The sequence below is a fragment of the Rhinatrema bivittatum genome, chromosome 4, assembly GCF_901001135.1.
Source record: "Rhinatrema bivittatum chromosome 4, aRhiBiv1.1, whole genome shotgun sequence".
NCBI classification, from domain to species: Eukaryota; Metazoa; Chordata; class Amphibia; order Gymnophiona; family Rhinatrematidae; genus Rhinatrema; species Rhinatrema bivittatum.
In genome coordinates this window covers 286310547-286326603 of record NC_042618.1, presented here as the reverse complement: position 1 = coordinate 286326603, position 16057 = coordinate 286310547, and the positions used below count along the sequence as shown (strand labels likewise).

The window sequence follows — 16057 nt, the reverse complement described above, 5'->3', positions numbered from 1 at the left end:
GATTGCTCCTACCAAATACCGGACCCCGAAAAACCCGTCTGAAGTCCATCAACCAGGTAACGGCTGACAAGTGGTGTTAGAAGTAAGATCTTGACAATCTTTAGGACAAGAGCCAGAAGTGACCCCACCATCCAGCTCACGGTATGATACAGTGGCCCCAGGAGGTAAGAGTACCTGAAAGGGGGCACTGGTGGATTAAACAGGGCTGGAAAGTGAAAACTCCGGGGAAGGGTGAGGCGAGAAAAAAAAAAAGATATCGCACTTGGGTCTGTTTTGTTTCCTTTGCAAACATCATGGCAGCCGAGGAATTGGTGAAGTGTGTGGTCGATAAGATGCAGTCGCAGCAGGCAGCCACAGCCCAGCTCGTGCAACACATGCTGAACCAACAAACCAGACAACAGCAGGCAATGCTGCAGATGGTAGATGGACTTGCCCAAGGAGAAAAGGAAAGTTTACCTAAGGAGAGACAAGAACCTCTTGCAGAATGGCAGGACGGGGAAATTCATGGACTAGGCCTTGCAAAATTGGGACCATATGATGCCCCCAAAGCCTTCTTAGTCACGTTAGAACGAGTGGCCGAAGCCGCGGGCCGGCCAAGAACTCAGTGGGCCATTCGGCTCGTACCTTATCTAACGGGGGAAGCACAGGCTGCTTACAGGAGCTTGGACAGAACCCAAGCTCTGGACTATGGAGAAGTAAAGGCAGCTATCCAGGACAGATTGGGGCTTTCCCCCGAGGCCTATCGACGCCTGTTCCGAGGCCGGACATTTCAAAAGACTGACCGACTTATCAGTTGTGTGACTGGGCCTCCCAGTGGCTTCTTCCCTCGGAGCATAACCCCGATCAGATAGTGAAGATGATAGTGTTAAAACAATTCATTGAGATCCAACCCCAACCCCTAAAGCAATGGATATCCCGAAGGCCTGGCCAACTTAACTGAAGCCATTAATATGGCATAAAAGTATAAGGAGGCCGAGGAGGGATGGGGTGATAGAAGGGGGTGGATAACATCTGGGAAGGAAGCGGGAGGACAGAAGGAAGGGGACCCCTGCTTGAGAGCTTTTACCGACTAGGTCAGGAAGGGGAATAGGGAATCCGCCAATCCCCGATAGGGAAAAGAGGAAACCCACATAGGAGACCAAAACCCCTTTTCGCTGTTTTAAATGTGGGGAGATTGGACATTTTAAACGGGAATGTCCCCTCATGGAGTGTAATCTCTGTGGAGTAGGAGTCACCAATCCAGAAGTAGGGATTGGGGAAAAGCCCCTGGTAAAGAAAGCAGTCAAGATTCAGGGGGAAGTCCTTATGGCGATCATTGACACAGGAAGTAATCAATCCCTTATGGCAGGGGCATTGGCCAGGGCACTTAAGGTATCAAACCAAAGAAATAGGTTTGCGGGACGAGTGGGGTTGCGATGTATGCATGGAGATAGTAGGCAACAACCTACGTATTGGATCCCTATTAGTGCCGATGGGGAGGGATTGGTTGTTTCTCCAGGAGCCCACAGGGAAAGAGGTATAGGTATCCACTTGGGCTAGAAACTATTCAGAGAGTGAGGAAGAGCAAGTACAATTGGACAAACTGTTTCCTTTTGAGGACCAGGATAACGTGGGAGAACCGGGAAAAACTAGAAAGAGCAAAGAGTTCAGAGGGCCGAAAAGTGGAGAGGAATCCTTCCCCAAGGGGAGGCAGTGGAACCCCTGGGGGAAGTAGTTATACAACAGTTCCCTCAGTTCCAACAACACCAACAACCAGACCCCACCTTGACTAAATTGTGGGAACAAGCAAGGGGAGGGGATCCCACGCAAGGCCCTAGCTTTGTGGTGAAGGAAGATGATCAGTTATTGTATAGGAAGGATTACCAACCCAAGGGAGGGGAGAGGTGGCAAGTAATAATTCCCCAAACCTTTAGCAAGCTTTGTTTAAACTTATCCCATGCCCATCCATTGGCAGGGACACATGGGGGAGGTGAGCACAGGGGCTCGGCTCCTGCAAAGTTTTTTTTGGCCAGGAGTGTATCAAAATGTCCGAGAATTTTGTAGGTCCTGTCCACAGTGCCAAGTGGTACCTCAGTGGCTGCCGCCAAAAGGCCCATTGATTCCGTTACCAATAGTATATCAACTCTTAGATAGACTAGCCATGGATATTGTAGGACCACAAGATCGTACATCGAGAGGAAATCAATACATTCTAGTGGCCATAGATTACGAGACCCATTTTCCCTAGGCGGGTCCCATTAAAAACTCCCACCATGCAGATAATCGCAAGGGAACTTCACATCTGTTTTGTATGGTAGGATTACCTAGGGAGGTATTGACCGATAGGGGATCTAACTTTACAAGTAATCTAATGAAGGAACTGTAGCAAATGCTAGAGGTACGGCATTAAAAACAGCGGCCTACCACCCACAAACTGATGGGCTGGTAGAGCAGTTTAACCAAACTCTAAAAATGATGTGTTACGAAAATGCCTCAGTGCAGGGATGAAGGATTGGGACACATTAATCCCACTTCTTCTGTTTGCGGTCAGGGAGGGTTCCGCAGGCGTCCTTAGGGTTTTCAGCCCTTTGAATTAATGTTTGGGCAACAACCCCAAAACATGTTGACCGTAGTCCACGAGGCGTGGGTCAGAACGAGGGATCAAGCCACTTCTGTCATGGACTATGTTCACAGTTAAATCAGAAGATGAGAACTGTAGCCCGTTTAGCTCGGGAAAAGCTGATGAAGCAGGCGCAAAACAAACAAAAGGAGTAGTTACGATAAGGTGCCAGGCTCAGGACCTTCCAAGGAAACGAGAAGGTATTAGTGTTGCTTCCCTCCCTCCTCTAATAAGTTGCTGGCCAAGTGGAAAGGGCCTTTACAATAAGAAGGGATAGGCGAGTTGACCTATGAGGTTGCGTTGAGAGGGAGAAAACACCAAACTCTATAATGTTAACTTACTGAGGCCGTGGATAGAGCGGGAGGCTTTAATAGCAGAAGGTACCCCAGCGGCCGAAGAGTTGGGCCTTAGTGTCCAGGGTTGTAGGACTGGGGGGAGAGATGTCCAAATAGGAGAAGGGTTAACCCCCAGCAAAATCAAGACATTCTGTATTTTCTACATAGTTTGGGGATGTGTTTTCAGCACTTCCCGGGAGAACCCAGGTGGGCTACCATAAGATTGTCACAGAACCCAGGAAGGTGGTTACACAGAAGCCCTACCATCTCCCTGAAGCTAAGAGGGCCCTGGTGAATGAAGAGGGTGGAGGAGATGTTGAAGGTAGGGGTCATAGAGAAGTCCTATAGTGAGTGGGCCAGCCCCATAGTTCTGATCCCCAAAACCAGACAGTTCAACGAGATCTGCATTGACTCCCCGACAGGTCAATGCAGTATCCCAGTTTAATGTGTACCCAATGCCCATGGATAGACGAGATAATAGAGAGTTGGGCAGGGCTAAATATCTATCCACCTTAGATCTCACCAAGGGCTACTGGCAGATCTCTTTAGATCGGGAGTCCAAAAAGAAAACTGCTTCATAACTCCCCAGGGCTTATACCAGTTTAATGTTCTCCCGTTTGGACTTCATGGGGCCCCAGCGATCTTCCAGTGCCTCATTAATCAGGTCTTGGAGCCCCATCAAACGTACGCGACGGCCTGTTTAAATGAAGTAGTGATTTTTTCGCCAAATTGGGATAGTCATTTAAAACACTTGAACGCCATCTGTATAACATTAGACATTGCAGGCCTCACAGCCAATCCAAAAAAATGTGTTCTGGCTAGCACAGAGGTGTAGTACCTGGGACACATAGTGGGGAATGGGCTCGTGAAGCCAGGTACCATCAAAAGCAGAGGCTGTGCTAAACTGTTCAATGCCAAAACAAAGAACAAGACAACTCATGACATTTTTGGGATTGGTAGGGTACTACTGCAATTTATTACCAACTTTGCGGAGTAGTCAGTTCATTGACGGAACAGTTGAAAAAGAGCCACCCTAACCCAGTATTGTGAGAACTAGAACAAGAAATGGCCTTCCAGGAATTGAAATCTGTGCTTTGCCGGCAGCCTGCCTGCTAAGAAATGTAGGTTTTGCAGCTCCTTTTATCCTACAGACCCGATGCTTTGGGGGTGGGGTCGGAGCGGTCTTGAGTTAGAGAGAGGGACTGGATGACACATCCGGTTACTGTTATCTTAGCAGGAAATTATCGAAGGCTAAACAGAACTACTCCACAGTAGAAAAGGAGTGTTTGGCCGTAAAGTAGGCCATGGAAACGTTACAATACTATTTGTTGGGCCGCCATTTCACTTTAATTACGGATCACGCCCCACTTAAGTGGCTAAATGTGATGAAAATACAAATGCGCGGCTCATGTGCTGGTTATGTGGCCCTAAATGTGTTCGACTTACTGTAGTAACATAGAACAGGGAAAGAACATTAAATGCTGATTTTCTGTCCAGGGAAGGGGTAGGAGTCTCCCCAGAAGGCGAGACTCCTGGAAAATGGGGAGGTGTGTGATAGGGTTTATATGCCAGCCCGGGGAGGAAGGTTACAACCTGAGGAACTAAAAACCCTGGAACCAAAAACCCCAGGGAAGTTGTAAAAGGGGGAAGAAAAACCAGGAGCCAAAGAGCTAGGAAGTCACGCTGGTTCCTTCCCCCAGTAATAGAGAGACATGAGACACATGTGTGAGAGGAAGAGGGTAGAGAACTGGGAACCAATCCCTAGCAACTAGGGGGAGGAGCCTCCACCCTATAAAAACAAACCTCAGCTAGAGCAGCTTCAGTCTCCTTCTGGGGACTGAAGAGGCTGGATCCTGGACCGTGATGTCTGTCTTCAAAAGGACTCTGTTTCCAGGAAGCTGCCTACGCTGAAGAGAGTGAGGGAAGGACTACAACCGTGGTGCCAAGAACGGTGACCCTGGGAACACAGAGACTTCTATTTTGTTTTGGTTGGTTTGTTTTCTGCTTGTGAACTATTTCTCGAAAACTGCTGTGTGGGTGGAATTATCTCTGGAAGGAGTGGTAAAGGCCCAGAGATACATGGGAGGTGGCAGATAGGCCAACAGGGCCTAACTTGGATTTTTGTTTGACTGTTTTTGGACATTGTTTCATTGGGATTTGTTTTTTTTTTGTACAAAAAGAGGACTATGATGTAAAGGCTGGGACTTAGTCACAAAGCCAAGCTCAGCTGGGGAGCTTCCACCTCCCAGCCAGCCAGGCATTGAGGGTTGGAGGGCGGAACCCTGCCTGGGGAAGTGGAGGACGAATTTACAAGTGACTTCCCTTGGGGTTTTTCAGTGCACAGGCATGCTCCTACCAGACCCCGAAAAGCCCGTCCAGAGTCCATCAGCCGGGTAACTGCTGACTGATACTTTCAATAGATTCTGAAAAAGCCTTCAGTATGGTGCATTGGACCTTTTTATTTTGAGTCTTGGAGAGAATGAACTTTGGGCCTCACTTTTTAAGTTAGCTTCTGCAATTATACAATGGCATGTGTGAAGGTTAATGGTGGTTATTCTGCCCCATTTTAATTCAAAAAGGCTAAAGACAGGGGTGTTCCCTTTCACCTTTGTTGTTTGCATTATTTTTAGAGCCTATGGCAATCAGTATACATCATTCTGGAGCTGTCACATATAAATTAACACTCTTTCCTGATGACATCTTGTTTATGCTTATTGACCTGTCACAATCTCTGCAAGGGGCGGTTGAGGAGATGAGTCATTTTAGTAGAATGTCGGGATTTTAGTTGAATTTAGACAAATCTGAGCTCTTGAATCTATCCATTTTGGATACTCAGATTCCCCCTTTGAAGAGGAAATTCCCATTTAAATGGGCTATAAAGAAAGCTAAATATCTAGATATTCATATAAGTAACAAATTTGTCAAGCTTTTGAATTAAATTATGCACCATTACTTAACTCTATTTTTTGGGACTTAGAGGAGTGAATAGCTTATCCCTCCTCCTGGCTGGGGTACATCGCCATAATAAAGATGAACTTCCTTCTGAGATTATGTTAACTTTTCCAAACTCTACCAATACATCTTTCAAATGCACTGCTTAAGAGGTGGCAAAAGAGAATGGGGTAGATTTTTTAAAAATACTCACGTGCGTCCATATGCACGCACTACCTGGTGTTCACACATGGATGCGCGATTTTATAACATGCGTACGCCGGTGCTCGCATGTTAGAAAATCGGGGATGGCGCGTTCAAGGGGGGGGTTCATTTTTGCTATATTCGCGAGGCCTTGCATCCTTCCCCAGTTCCCTTCCAGTCCAGGGAGGGAACTTTCCTACACTCTACCCTAACCTCCCTTCCCCTTCCCCTCTCCTCCCCACCCCACCTTCTTAAAAACTCAATTTTAAATCGTTTTACCTTTTTTTTTAACAAGTTACTTCAGAACCTGACCTGAAGTAACTTGCGCATGCCAGCAGCTGGCTGGCACGCGAGGCTCAAGGACAGCGAACCATGGTTCTGTCCTGAGGAATCAACAATATTTTTACAGTTCCTCTATTAATCATAATTCCCATTTCAAATTGGGAATGGATGCCCACTTTTCATGGGGATGGATGGATAAGCGGATTTCTATACTAGGTAATTAGTAAGTAGATGGTAGTGTCATATCTTTTCAGGCACTTTGTGACAAGTTATGAGCTGCACAAGACACAATATTTTTATATTTATGACTTAGACACTTATAAAATCTAGTGTAGTCTGGAAAGATCTGCTATTGGGTTTTAAACTCAATTCGCACAGTGGTGTACACTCCAGGTAGAAAGTGATATCTAATCTATATAGCTATCTTAATAAGGAATCTCTTAGCAAGCCCTCTTCAAGAGGGCTTGGGAGCAGGATCTTGGATTTGAGGTGTCAGATTCTGACTGGGACTTAGTCTTTGTTAATACTAAGAAAAGCTCAATATCTGCGATGATAATTGAAAACAGCTATAAGGTTCTGTTAGAGTGGTATTTTATGCCTGAATGATGACAAAGCTTTTTCTGATTGTGGGGCTCTATATTAAGAGGTTGTAAAGAAAAGGGCACTTTTTTCATATGTGGTGGGACTGTCCCTATATAAAGATATTCTGGATGGAGGTTTTTGTGCTTGTTAACGAGATTTTGGGGCTGAATATAGAAGTTTCTCCTAAGAATGTCTTATTGAATTTCCCCTTTGACTCAGATATTGCTCATCTATGACCCTTGGTTCATCAAATTTTAATTGCAGCCAAATGTGAAATAGCTTATGTATGGAGATCTGCAGAACCCCCAATGCAGAGTGCTATCGTGCAAAGGCTTGAGAAACTGCTTTTCTTGAACAAATTCACAGCCTTAAACAATTGCACTTTTTAAAAATTTGAACCTGAGGTGGCATCAAGCTAATTTGTAGTTAAACTGGTCTCTTATAGGGATAGTGGGGGGCTTTCAATGGTATGTCTTGCTTAAGTTTTGCTTGTGATAGTCTTGCATTACGGGGAAAGAGAGAGCACACCTCTGTATAGTCAGTCTGACACTCTCTATATATGTACCACTATAGAGGGAGAATTTGAATCTGGGTGGGTTTCAGAAGGAGGGGTGTTGTAACAGAAACATTCTGAGGTTTTCATAGTAATATTGAGTTCACTAAACATTTGTAGTCATTATAATGGATGGAAAGTATAACAAGAGGAGTGGATTTGTACAATATTAACTAAACTAGAGATCAGTCAATCTTAATAACCACACTTAAAATCGAACTAGATAAACGACGCTTGACCGACGTGCCGCAAATGCGCAGTAGAGAGCAGCTCTACTGCGCATGTGCAGGCGAGCACGTCGGTCTTAGGCAGCGTCAAAAAAAAACAAAAACATGGCGGCGGCGGCGGTACCGGCAGCGGGCGGCGGCGGCCAGTAGCGAGGGAGGGAGGCGAGAGAGAGAGGGAGGGACGGACTGAGAGGGAGGGACGGACTGACAGGGAGGGACGGACTGAGTGGGAGGGAGGGAGTGGGAGGGACGGAGAGAGAGAGTGGGAGGGAGTGACTGAGTGAGAGGGAGGGACTGAGTGGGGAGGGACTGAGTGGGAGGAGGGATTGAGTGAGGGGGAGGGACTGGGAGGGAGGGACTGAGTGGGGGGAAGGGACTGGGAGGGAGGGATTGAGTGAGAGGGAGGGAGGAGTGGGTGAGTGTGTGAGAGAGAGGTAGGGGGTGGGGAAGAGTGAGGGGAGAGTGAGATGAGGGAGAGGTGAGAGTCAGGGATGTGAGTAAGTGGAAGGGGGAGAGAGGGAGAATGAGGGAGAGGTGAGAGACAGGGCCGCAGCGGCGGCGGCAAAGACAGGCGGCAGCAGTGAGGAGGAGAGAGAGACGGGAGGGACTGAGTGAGAGGGGAGGAGAGAGAGAGGGAGTGGGGACTGAGTGAGAGGGAGAGGGGGAACTGAGTGAGGGGGGAGGGAGTGAGTGGGACTGAGGGAGGGAGTGGGACTGAGAGAGAGGGAGGGAGGGAGTGGGACTGAGGGAGAGGAGGGAGGGAGTGGGACTGAGTGAGAGTGAGTGGGACTGAATGTGAGTGAGAGGGAGGGAGAGAGGGGGGAGGGACTGTGAGTGAGACTGAGGGGAGGGAGGGAATGAGTGAGAGGAGAGGGGGGGTGGGGAGGAGTGGGTGAGTGTGAGGGCGGGAGGTAGGGGTGGTGAAGGAGTGAGGGAGAGAGAATGAGGGGGAGGTGAGAGACAGAGGGATGTAGCCCGTTTTAACGGGCTTAAAGGCTTGTACAGAAATAAATGAAAGTCTCAACAAAATCATTTGAAGCAGCACATTTAGGGCAACTTTAAGTGGTAGATTTCATAGATGGTTTAATTTAGTGCTAGTGAAATGCATTAAAGGTGGCCAGGAATAACCAGGCCTTTATTTGCTTCCTGAAATGGGAAGTAGTCATGTATTTGGCAGACCTCTTTTGGGATAGAGTTCCATAGGGTATGTGCTGCCCAAGAAGGATCGTCAGCCAAGGATATGTTCTTTTGATTTATTTTGTTTTATAGAGGTTTTTTGGAGGCCCCAAGTGAGGATTTCATTAGTGGTCTGAAGGGCATGTATAAGGCCAGCCTCTCTATCAGATGAGTTTGGCTTGTCTTAGAGCCCTGAAAATGAGTGTCTGTTTCTTAAATTTGCTCTGTAGGGAACTGGGAGCCAGTGTAGTTTATGTAGGACAGGTGCAGTAAGTCATTTGTCATGCATTCATCTATTACTCATACATTAGAGTTTTGAATTATCTGGAATTTGTGGATCTTTTAGGCCCTTCTACAATGTATTACAGTAATCCAGCCATGAAGATACCATAGCATGGGTCACCGTTATTAAGTTCATGTTGTCAATGAGAGGGCATAGCCTTCGTAAGTTACGTAATTGAAAATGGTAGCTCTTTACTGTTGCCTGGATTTATGGAAGCATGGAGAATTCTGAGGCTAGTAGGATTCTGAGGCTTTTTACCTGTGTTTTTATAAGACCATAGCATTGCTGATTTCTGATGAGGTGAACAACAGACTTTTTCTGACTCACCATATAAAGGTAAATTTTAAAACCCGTGCACAGGCGTCCATGTGCGCACATGCACACACCAATTTTATAATATGTGCGCGTTGATGCACGCATGTTATAAAATCTGCTACCTGGGCGCACATGAGCACCTGATTTTATATCTCGCGTGCATAAGGGGGGGAAATTTTGTAAGATGCACGCGGCGATGCAATAGGCCCTTTCCTCAGTTCCCTCCCAGTCCACTCCAATAAAGGAGTGGACTGGGAGGGAACTTCCTAAACCCCTAGGTAACCTGCCTCCCTTTTCCCCTATCTGCCCCGACCCTTAAACCCCAATAAATTAGTTTTGTTTGTTTTAATATTTACCTGCCCTCCAGAGCAGTAGCAGGTTGTGCGGGCTGGCCAGCTGCCAGTATGCGCTTCAGCTGGACAGTGCTTAATGTCGCTGTCCTGGCCTGCCCATGCCCCACCCATACCCCATCCTAGCCTGCCCCTTTTTCTCTAACCCATTCTTCGGTGCATACTGGGAGATACATGCGTGGCTGCAGGCCTTTGAAAATCTCTGCAGCGTGAGCGGCCCAGCCACGTGTGTATCTCCTATTTTTAACACTCGCCGGGTTTTTTAAATTGGGCCTATAACAAATAGACAAAATAACAATAAATTGTGGCAGACCTTCCACTCTGGACACTAGATGACACTCTCCTGTCCTTAGAACACACTTAGTAGGAGCCATCCATCCCTTCCGGCTCTCCCACCAGGAGACTTTGGATTGGATCACTCAGTGTTATTTAGTCCAGACATTTTAACACTGGGAGTTCAGTGAGAGAGAGCAGCTGTAGAGTAAAGATGTATTTTTTCCACACTCTGGTAGGGCCTCCCGGCCTTGCCCTAAGGAGTTTTCTTTCAGAGGGGATACCCTCACCATACATTCTGCCAGAGGATCCGTCTCACTTTAAGTTACAGAAGAGATAGATTGTAGAACCTCATACCCTTAGGGGCAAAAGGGCTCTCACCAGGGGACCAAAGACCTGTGAACCTTCTCTAAACCCTAGGTAGGCAAGCACCAGTGATGGATTCTGCTGTGAGAGAAAGTGAAGGCTGAAGGAATCCTATTTTTAGAAGAAACTGATTTCACCCTGCTTTCTTGGGGAAAGACATCCTCGCTAGCCTTACTCAAAGGACAGGGGATGAAGACCATTGAGCCCATTCACAACCTGAATGTGGCAAGCACCTCTGATAATATGAACACCAGTTTAGGAAGATGTATGAGGTATTTTGGACTTTGAGTTAGTGGGGAAGTTTTGGATACCCCTTCCTCACTGGGATTTCAGTGCTGAGGAAAGGCCTGATCCCATGAATTTTTCCACAAGAGAAATCCCAGAAAATAACAGCTAAGGAAGGAAGTTGTTAGGTTTAATGCTCATGGGAAGGCCCGCAAGCAGCTTCGCTTACCCATGGTGACCTCGACTCTGCCTTTGCCGTCATTGCAGCTGGAAATGCTACCAACTTCTGATGCCGCCACTCCTGCCGGCATCCTGCTAGGTGCACATGTGTCTCTTCTTCAGTCAAAGGGCCTATGGTGGGAAAGGACGCAGTGCCCTCAGATGATGTCATTCCCAGTTGCCCCTTAAAAGGGTACTTCTGTCTCTTCAGGGTTGCCTTCACAAGATCATCTGTGGTCTCCTATTGTCTATGTCTTGTTCAGTATCCTGGTCTTTGTCTTGTTCCAGTGCCTTGTGTCTTCTGTCTGGTAAAGAGCTTTGGTCTTCAGCCTGTTCCAGTGTCTTGGTCTTTGCCCTTTTTCTAGTGCCTAGTGTCTTCAGCCTTTTCCAGCATTCTGATGGTCTTCAGCTTGTGTAAGCATCTTGTCAGCATCCTGTGTCTTCAGTCCCACTCAGCACTCCAGTGTTTTTCAGCCTTCAGGCCAGTGTCCTGTTCCAAGTCTTCAGAATCCTGCTCCTGAGTTCCTAGTCCTGTTCCATACTCTTGGGGTCACCCATGTAACGTGGGGTTGCTGGGAACTGCGGCACTGGTCTAGAGGATGCTGGTGGCACTGATGGAGAGGAAGTCAAGGGAAACGGTGCTGGGACTGGACTCACAGTGTTTATCCTGATGGTCAATCTTTCTAGGGCAACAGTAACCTGGTTCAATATCTGTTTTTGTTCCTGCGGCCTTTGAGTCCAACCAAGTATCGCTTGGAGTGAAGACAGAGCCACCAGGTCCATGGTCTCAGCAATCTTTTACAATTATGGACCCTTGTGTTGGGGTGAGGTTGATGCAACCTACAGGGAGGCCCTATAGGTTCTCACTACCGACTGGCAGAGGAGACATGTTCAGAGACTGAACTGGAACTTAGCCTATTCCAGCTCCTTTCCCCTCAAATTGAGCCTGTGGGTTCCAGGGGCCGGCAGGTCTTAGGTGGCAGTCTCTGGAGCGTAGAGTAGATATGGGATTAGGCTGAGGTCAGAGATCGGTGGCAAGCAGGAGTAACGAAAGTCCAGGCTAAGGTCAGTGGCAGGGGGTAACCAGAGTCAGGCTAATGGGGTCCATCGAGAGAAAGAAAGTGGTAGGTTGGCTAGGAGAATGAGGTAGACCAGATAAAAGAGACTTGGGCAAGGCTGAAGAGACGAAGGCAGTAATGCAACAACTCTCACTACCAGGGTAGTCGACTGTTGCTGAGGGGATGCTGAGTTGCACAGCAGGGGATGAAATTCCCGGCCATGTGATGTCATCAGAGTGCACCGGGAAGAGCTGTTCCCACCACAGGGCTTTCGTAGGCCGGTGCGTGCCATGCACACATGCCTAAGGGGAAGACCCCAGCGGGCGATGGCAGCGGTGTCTTGGCCGTGTGGGAAGCAATATATCAGCAGGGCTGGCAGGGGCCCATGAGCCGGCAAACATAACACTTTCTTAGATCTCACCTCATTCTATCTATTCTCTCAGGGGCATCCACTCTTTTACAGACCTTTGTCATCGAAAGGAAGACATACTTTTCTAATTAATCCTTCTGCAGTATCTCCCACAAGATAGTAGGACAGACTCATCCTCAGACACTCCCCCAGGCTCTAATCATCCTCTTTTCTTCAGAGTGAACTCTATTTACCACTACCTTCTGCTGTGTATCATTCAGCCAGTTTGAAATCTAGACAGTCAAGGTGGTTGAATGGATAAGAAACTGGTGGAGTGAGTCTGAGTATGAGCTTTTCATTCAAGGAAATGTTTTCAGCCTCTTCTCCTTCTACTCATGCATACATACACATGCCAGCACTGATGGCCTTCCTGAACAAAATTAACTTTTGCTGCCAATCAAAAACTGAAAGAAAATTCTTCTAAGTTGTCTCCATCAGTGTTCTCATCTCCCAGCACATATGTGCGGATGTGTCAGTATGCACCCAGAGATACAGCAATTTAATAACGTACGCACATATGCGCCTAATTTTAAGCTTCTGCACACCCAGCAGTGTAAGTTGGATCTGAGCCAATAAGTGAGGGAATTTTATAACAGGTGCATGTCCACATCATGACCAGTTTTACTAGTTCGTCCACCATTTCGCCCAGTCTAGAGCTAGGTCCTTCAAACCTAGCCTGCATGCTCCCAGTTACCCCAAACCCCTTAAACCTCTCACAGATGCCTGAAAATATTTTTATTAAGACTTGCACCTCCTCCATAGCAGAAGTAAAGTTACATGGCACTGGACCTGGGCATGTGCCTAGGCACATAGATACTTTCATGCACATCTCTTGGCCCTGCCCCGGAACGCCCATGCTCCTCCACACCACATCTCCATTCTGCCCCTTTTTTGTCCGATGTGAGAGATTCACACATCAGGACTTATGCATGCATGTCAGCAGCTTTTAAAATTGGGTGGATGTGCATATGTCCTACATGTGCGCACATCTCCCAATTATGACACGCTCCTGGTTTGTAAAATTCACCTTTTAGCGAGCATTACTTTATAAATATTTTGATGTATTTTGCATTATTTGTTTTCATTTCACCATGTTAAGTACAGATTGGTGTATTGTCATAAACTATACTAAAGAGATGCTAAACTGTTTCTCTCTCTCTGAACTATATTTAGATGACAGAACAAAGGAAAAACAAGCAGCGGCTGGGTTTCCTTGGATCAAACTCATCTCATGTGAATCATCACATGCCATCACACTGATACCATGGGAAAGCTGGGACTCACTTTAATCAGTATTTTTGATCACAGAATGAAAACAGAAGACCGGGAGAGTGACCAATGCCCACTGTTACAAAGTTTAAAAAACAACCACATGATAATATGAAACTTTATTTTTAGCACTGGAATCAATTTGTAGTTTTTTAAATGGTTGAAAGGACCAACATATTGTCCAAGTTGCATAACAGGATTCTTGTCTATGTTTTACATTTAAAACTATCTAAGAATTATTTCCCTACAAAAGTGACGGAACCCAGGTTGAAAACGATTTAACATATGCTTTCTACAACAGTTTTATTCAGTATCAGTATAAAAGCCCGTTTTAATTGCCATATCACATTGGCTCTGCTATACCTGCATTAGTTTTCTTTTTTCAACTGCAGTAAATATACCAATATAAAAGTAGTGATGCTACTAATGGTTAATGCTTCTTTGTGGAAAAATAATTCAGAAGAGACTGAAATGCAGCTTCAAAGGAATGCTTTAACTGCACATGAATTTTTTCTGTTACTGTGTAATTTTATGTCCAACCTAAAATATAATGGATATTTTTATAGTAGATGGAATTTAACATTTTGGCTCTTATGCCCAAAATCTTGACATGATAACTGGAATGGATCTTATTTCTGGATTCAGGCATTTGATTAAAGTTGCTAAGAATGCATCTATCATGTCAAGTGTCATGAAATCTATTTTTTCATTCAAAGACTTTGAAAGATTTTCTTCATAGGCATTATTGAAATAAAGGAGGCAGTTCAACACAATATTCATATTTACATTTGTATAGAAAAGGTTGAAAAAGTGGGTTGTAATGAAATTCTAACTTTTCCTGGGACATGCTGGAAAGGGCATCTTCTTCATAATAGCAGAAATGTTCATCATTTAGTCATTTTGGATTTTTTTTTTTAAACCGAACATATTGGTTTATATGTTTAAAAATGCTAACCTTCTCACCTGTGTTGTTGCATTTTACTTTTCATGATTTTTTTTTACCCAGATTGGAGGTCGTTACCCTTTGTCAGCAGTTAGTTCTTTCTAAGAAAAATAAAGAACTCATCTTGAAAATGTTGTACTGGAAAATGTGTATTCATCAGGTGTCCAGAAAAAAGAATATTGGTGTTAATTTGGTATTAGCCAATGTGGTCATTTTTTTGCAAATACCACCAAGATGTATAGTCACAAATATTAATTGACCCTATTGTGAACAATCACATAAATACTTGAAGAATATTTTGCCCCTAGCGATAAAGTATGTTGACATAAAACTTATGCCTCCAAATTAAAAACTGGATAATTTTTGTAATCTGTATGCTTGGAGCTAAGAACAATAAATGTGACACTTTTTAAATGTTTTTCAAAGGGAAATCAAAGTAATCTGTTATTAGTTGTCCTTTGGTTTCTTAGCTATTCAGTTGTTTTAGTACAAAATAAAAGCTAAGTTGTGTTTATCCAAAATATTTCATTACATTTACATTTTTAATAATTATTTTAAGGATAAGAAAGGGACAGAATCATGTAGAAAAATTGTATTTCAGATCCAATTAATGAATTTACATTGAAATTAAAAAACAGTCAAGACAATGTGCTGCTGACACAGTATAAAGCACCTATTTCCTTCATCATATACCTCTTTTATAAATACTAGTCATTCCAATTGTAACATTTTACCATGCATTATTTCAGCTTTCATTGATCATCATTCTGACTTTAATAGCTTTTAATATCTATAATACTCTTTTGATTGTTTTACATCTCAGATGGAAATGTTCCAGTTTTTCACAAGTGTGATGTTGAGAATGGGTTCATTTGTAGTTGACAAATGTGACTACATTTCTGAATTACAGTAAAGGATTAATGGTCAGTGGAACACTTCATAGGGGCATGAATAGAAAGGATGAAAAGGATCTGCAATCAAATGTCCAGCTCCAGCAGGAGGTGTCCCTATACAGTTTGGAAAGTATGGGCTGCAGCCTTTTAAATAAATACAAAAATAGAATGTGCAGCTTTTAATAATTCCTGAGTTACAGAACCAGATCCTTAAATACCTCACAACTAATCCAGTTCATCAGAGACACACAGTCTTGATGTTGCAACTCCAAGCATTCTGGAAACTATGGACTTTTATGTATATTGAATAGCTAAACAACAAAACCCAAGATGCTAAGGAAAGCGATATGTAAAATGAAATTGTGGTAAATTAAGAATTGTAATAAACAAAACTGAACTAAAATCCAGTAGTGATTCAAAGTGTCTTTGATGAACTAAAGTTAGATACAGGTTTGGATCAAGGTATTGAGGGGTGAATTTTCAGAAGGTGTATTCATCTAACTTGCCTAATAAATGTAACCCCCCGCCCCCCATCTCTGAACAGTAAATCTGTGTGCCTTAAATC

General features: G+C 44.8%; 1 protein-coding gene across 1 annotated transcript in view; it reads left to right on the top strand.

Moving 5' to 3' along the window:
• ITPR2 (inositol 1,4,5-trisphosphate receptor type 2) overlaps window positions 1-15017 on the top strand; it is a 1380003-nt gene extending 1364986 nt beyond the window's left edge. The window contains 1 exon segment of the mRNA XM_029597493.1: window positions 13561-15017. Coding sequence (XP_029453353.1) covers window positions 13561-13647 — 87 coding nt within the window. The 3' untranslated portion in view covers window positions 13648-15017.
• Window positions 15018-16057: the final 1040 nt, after the last annotated feature.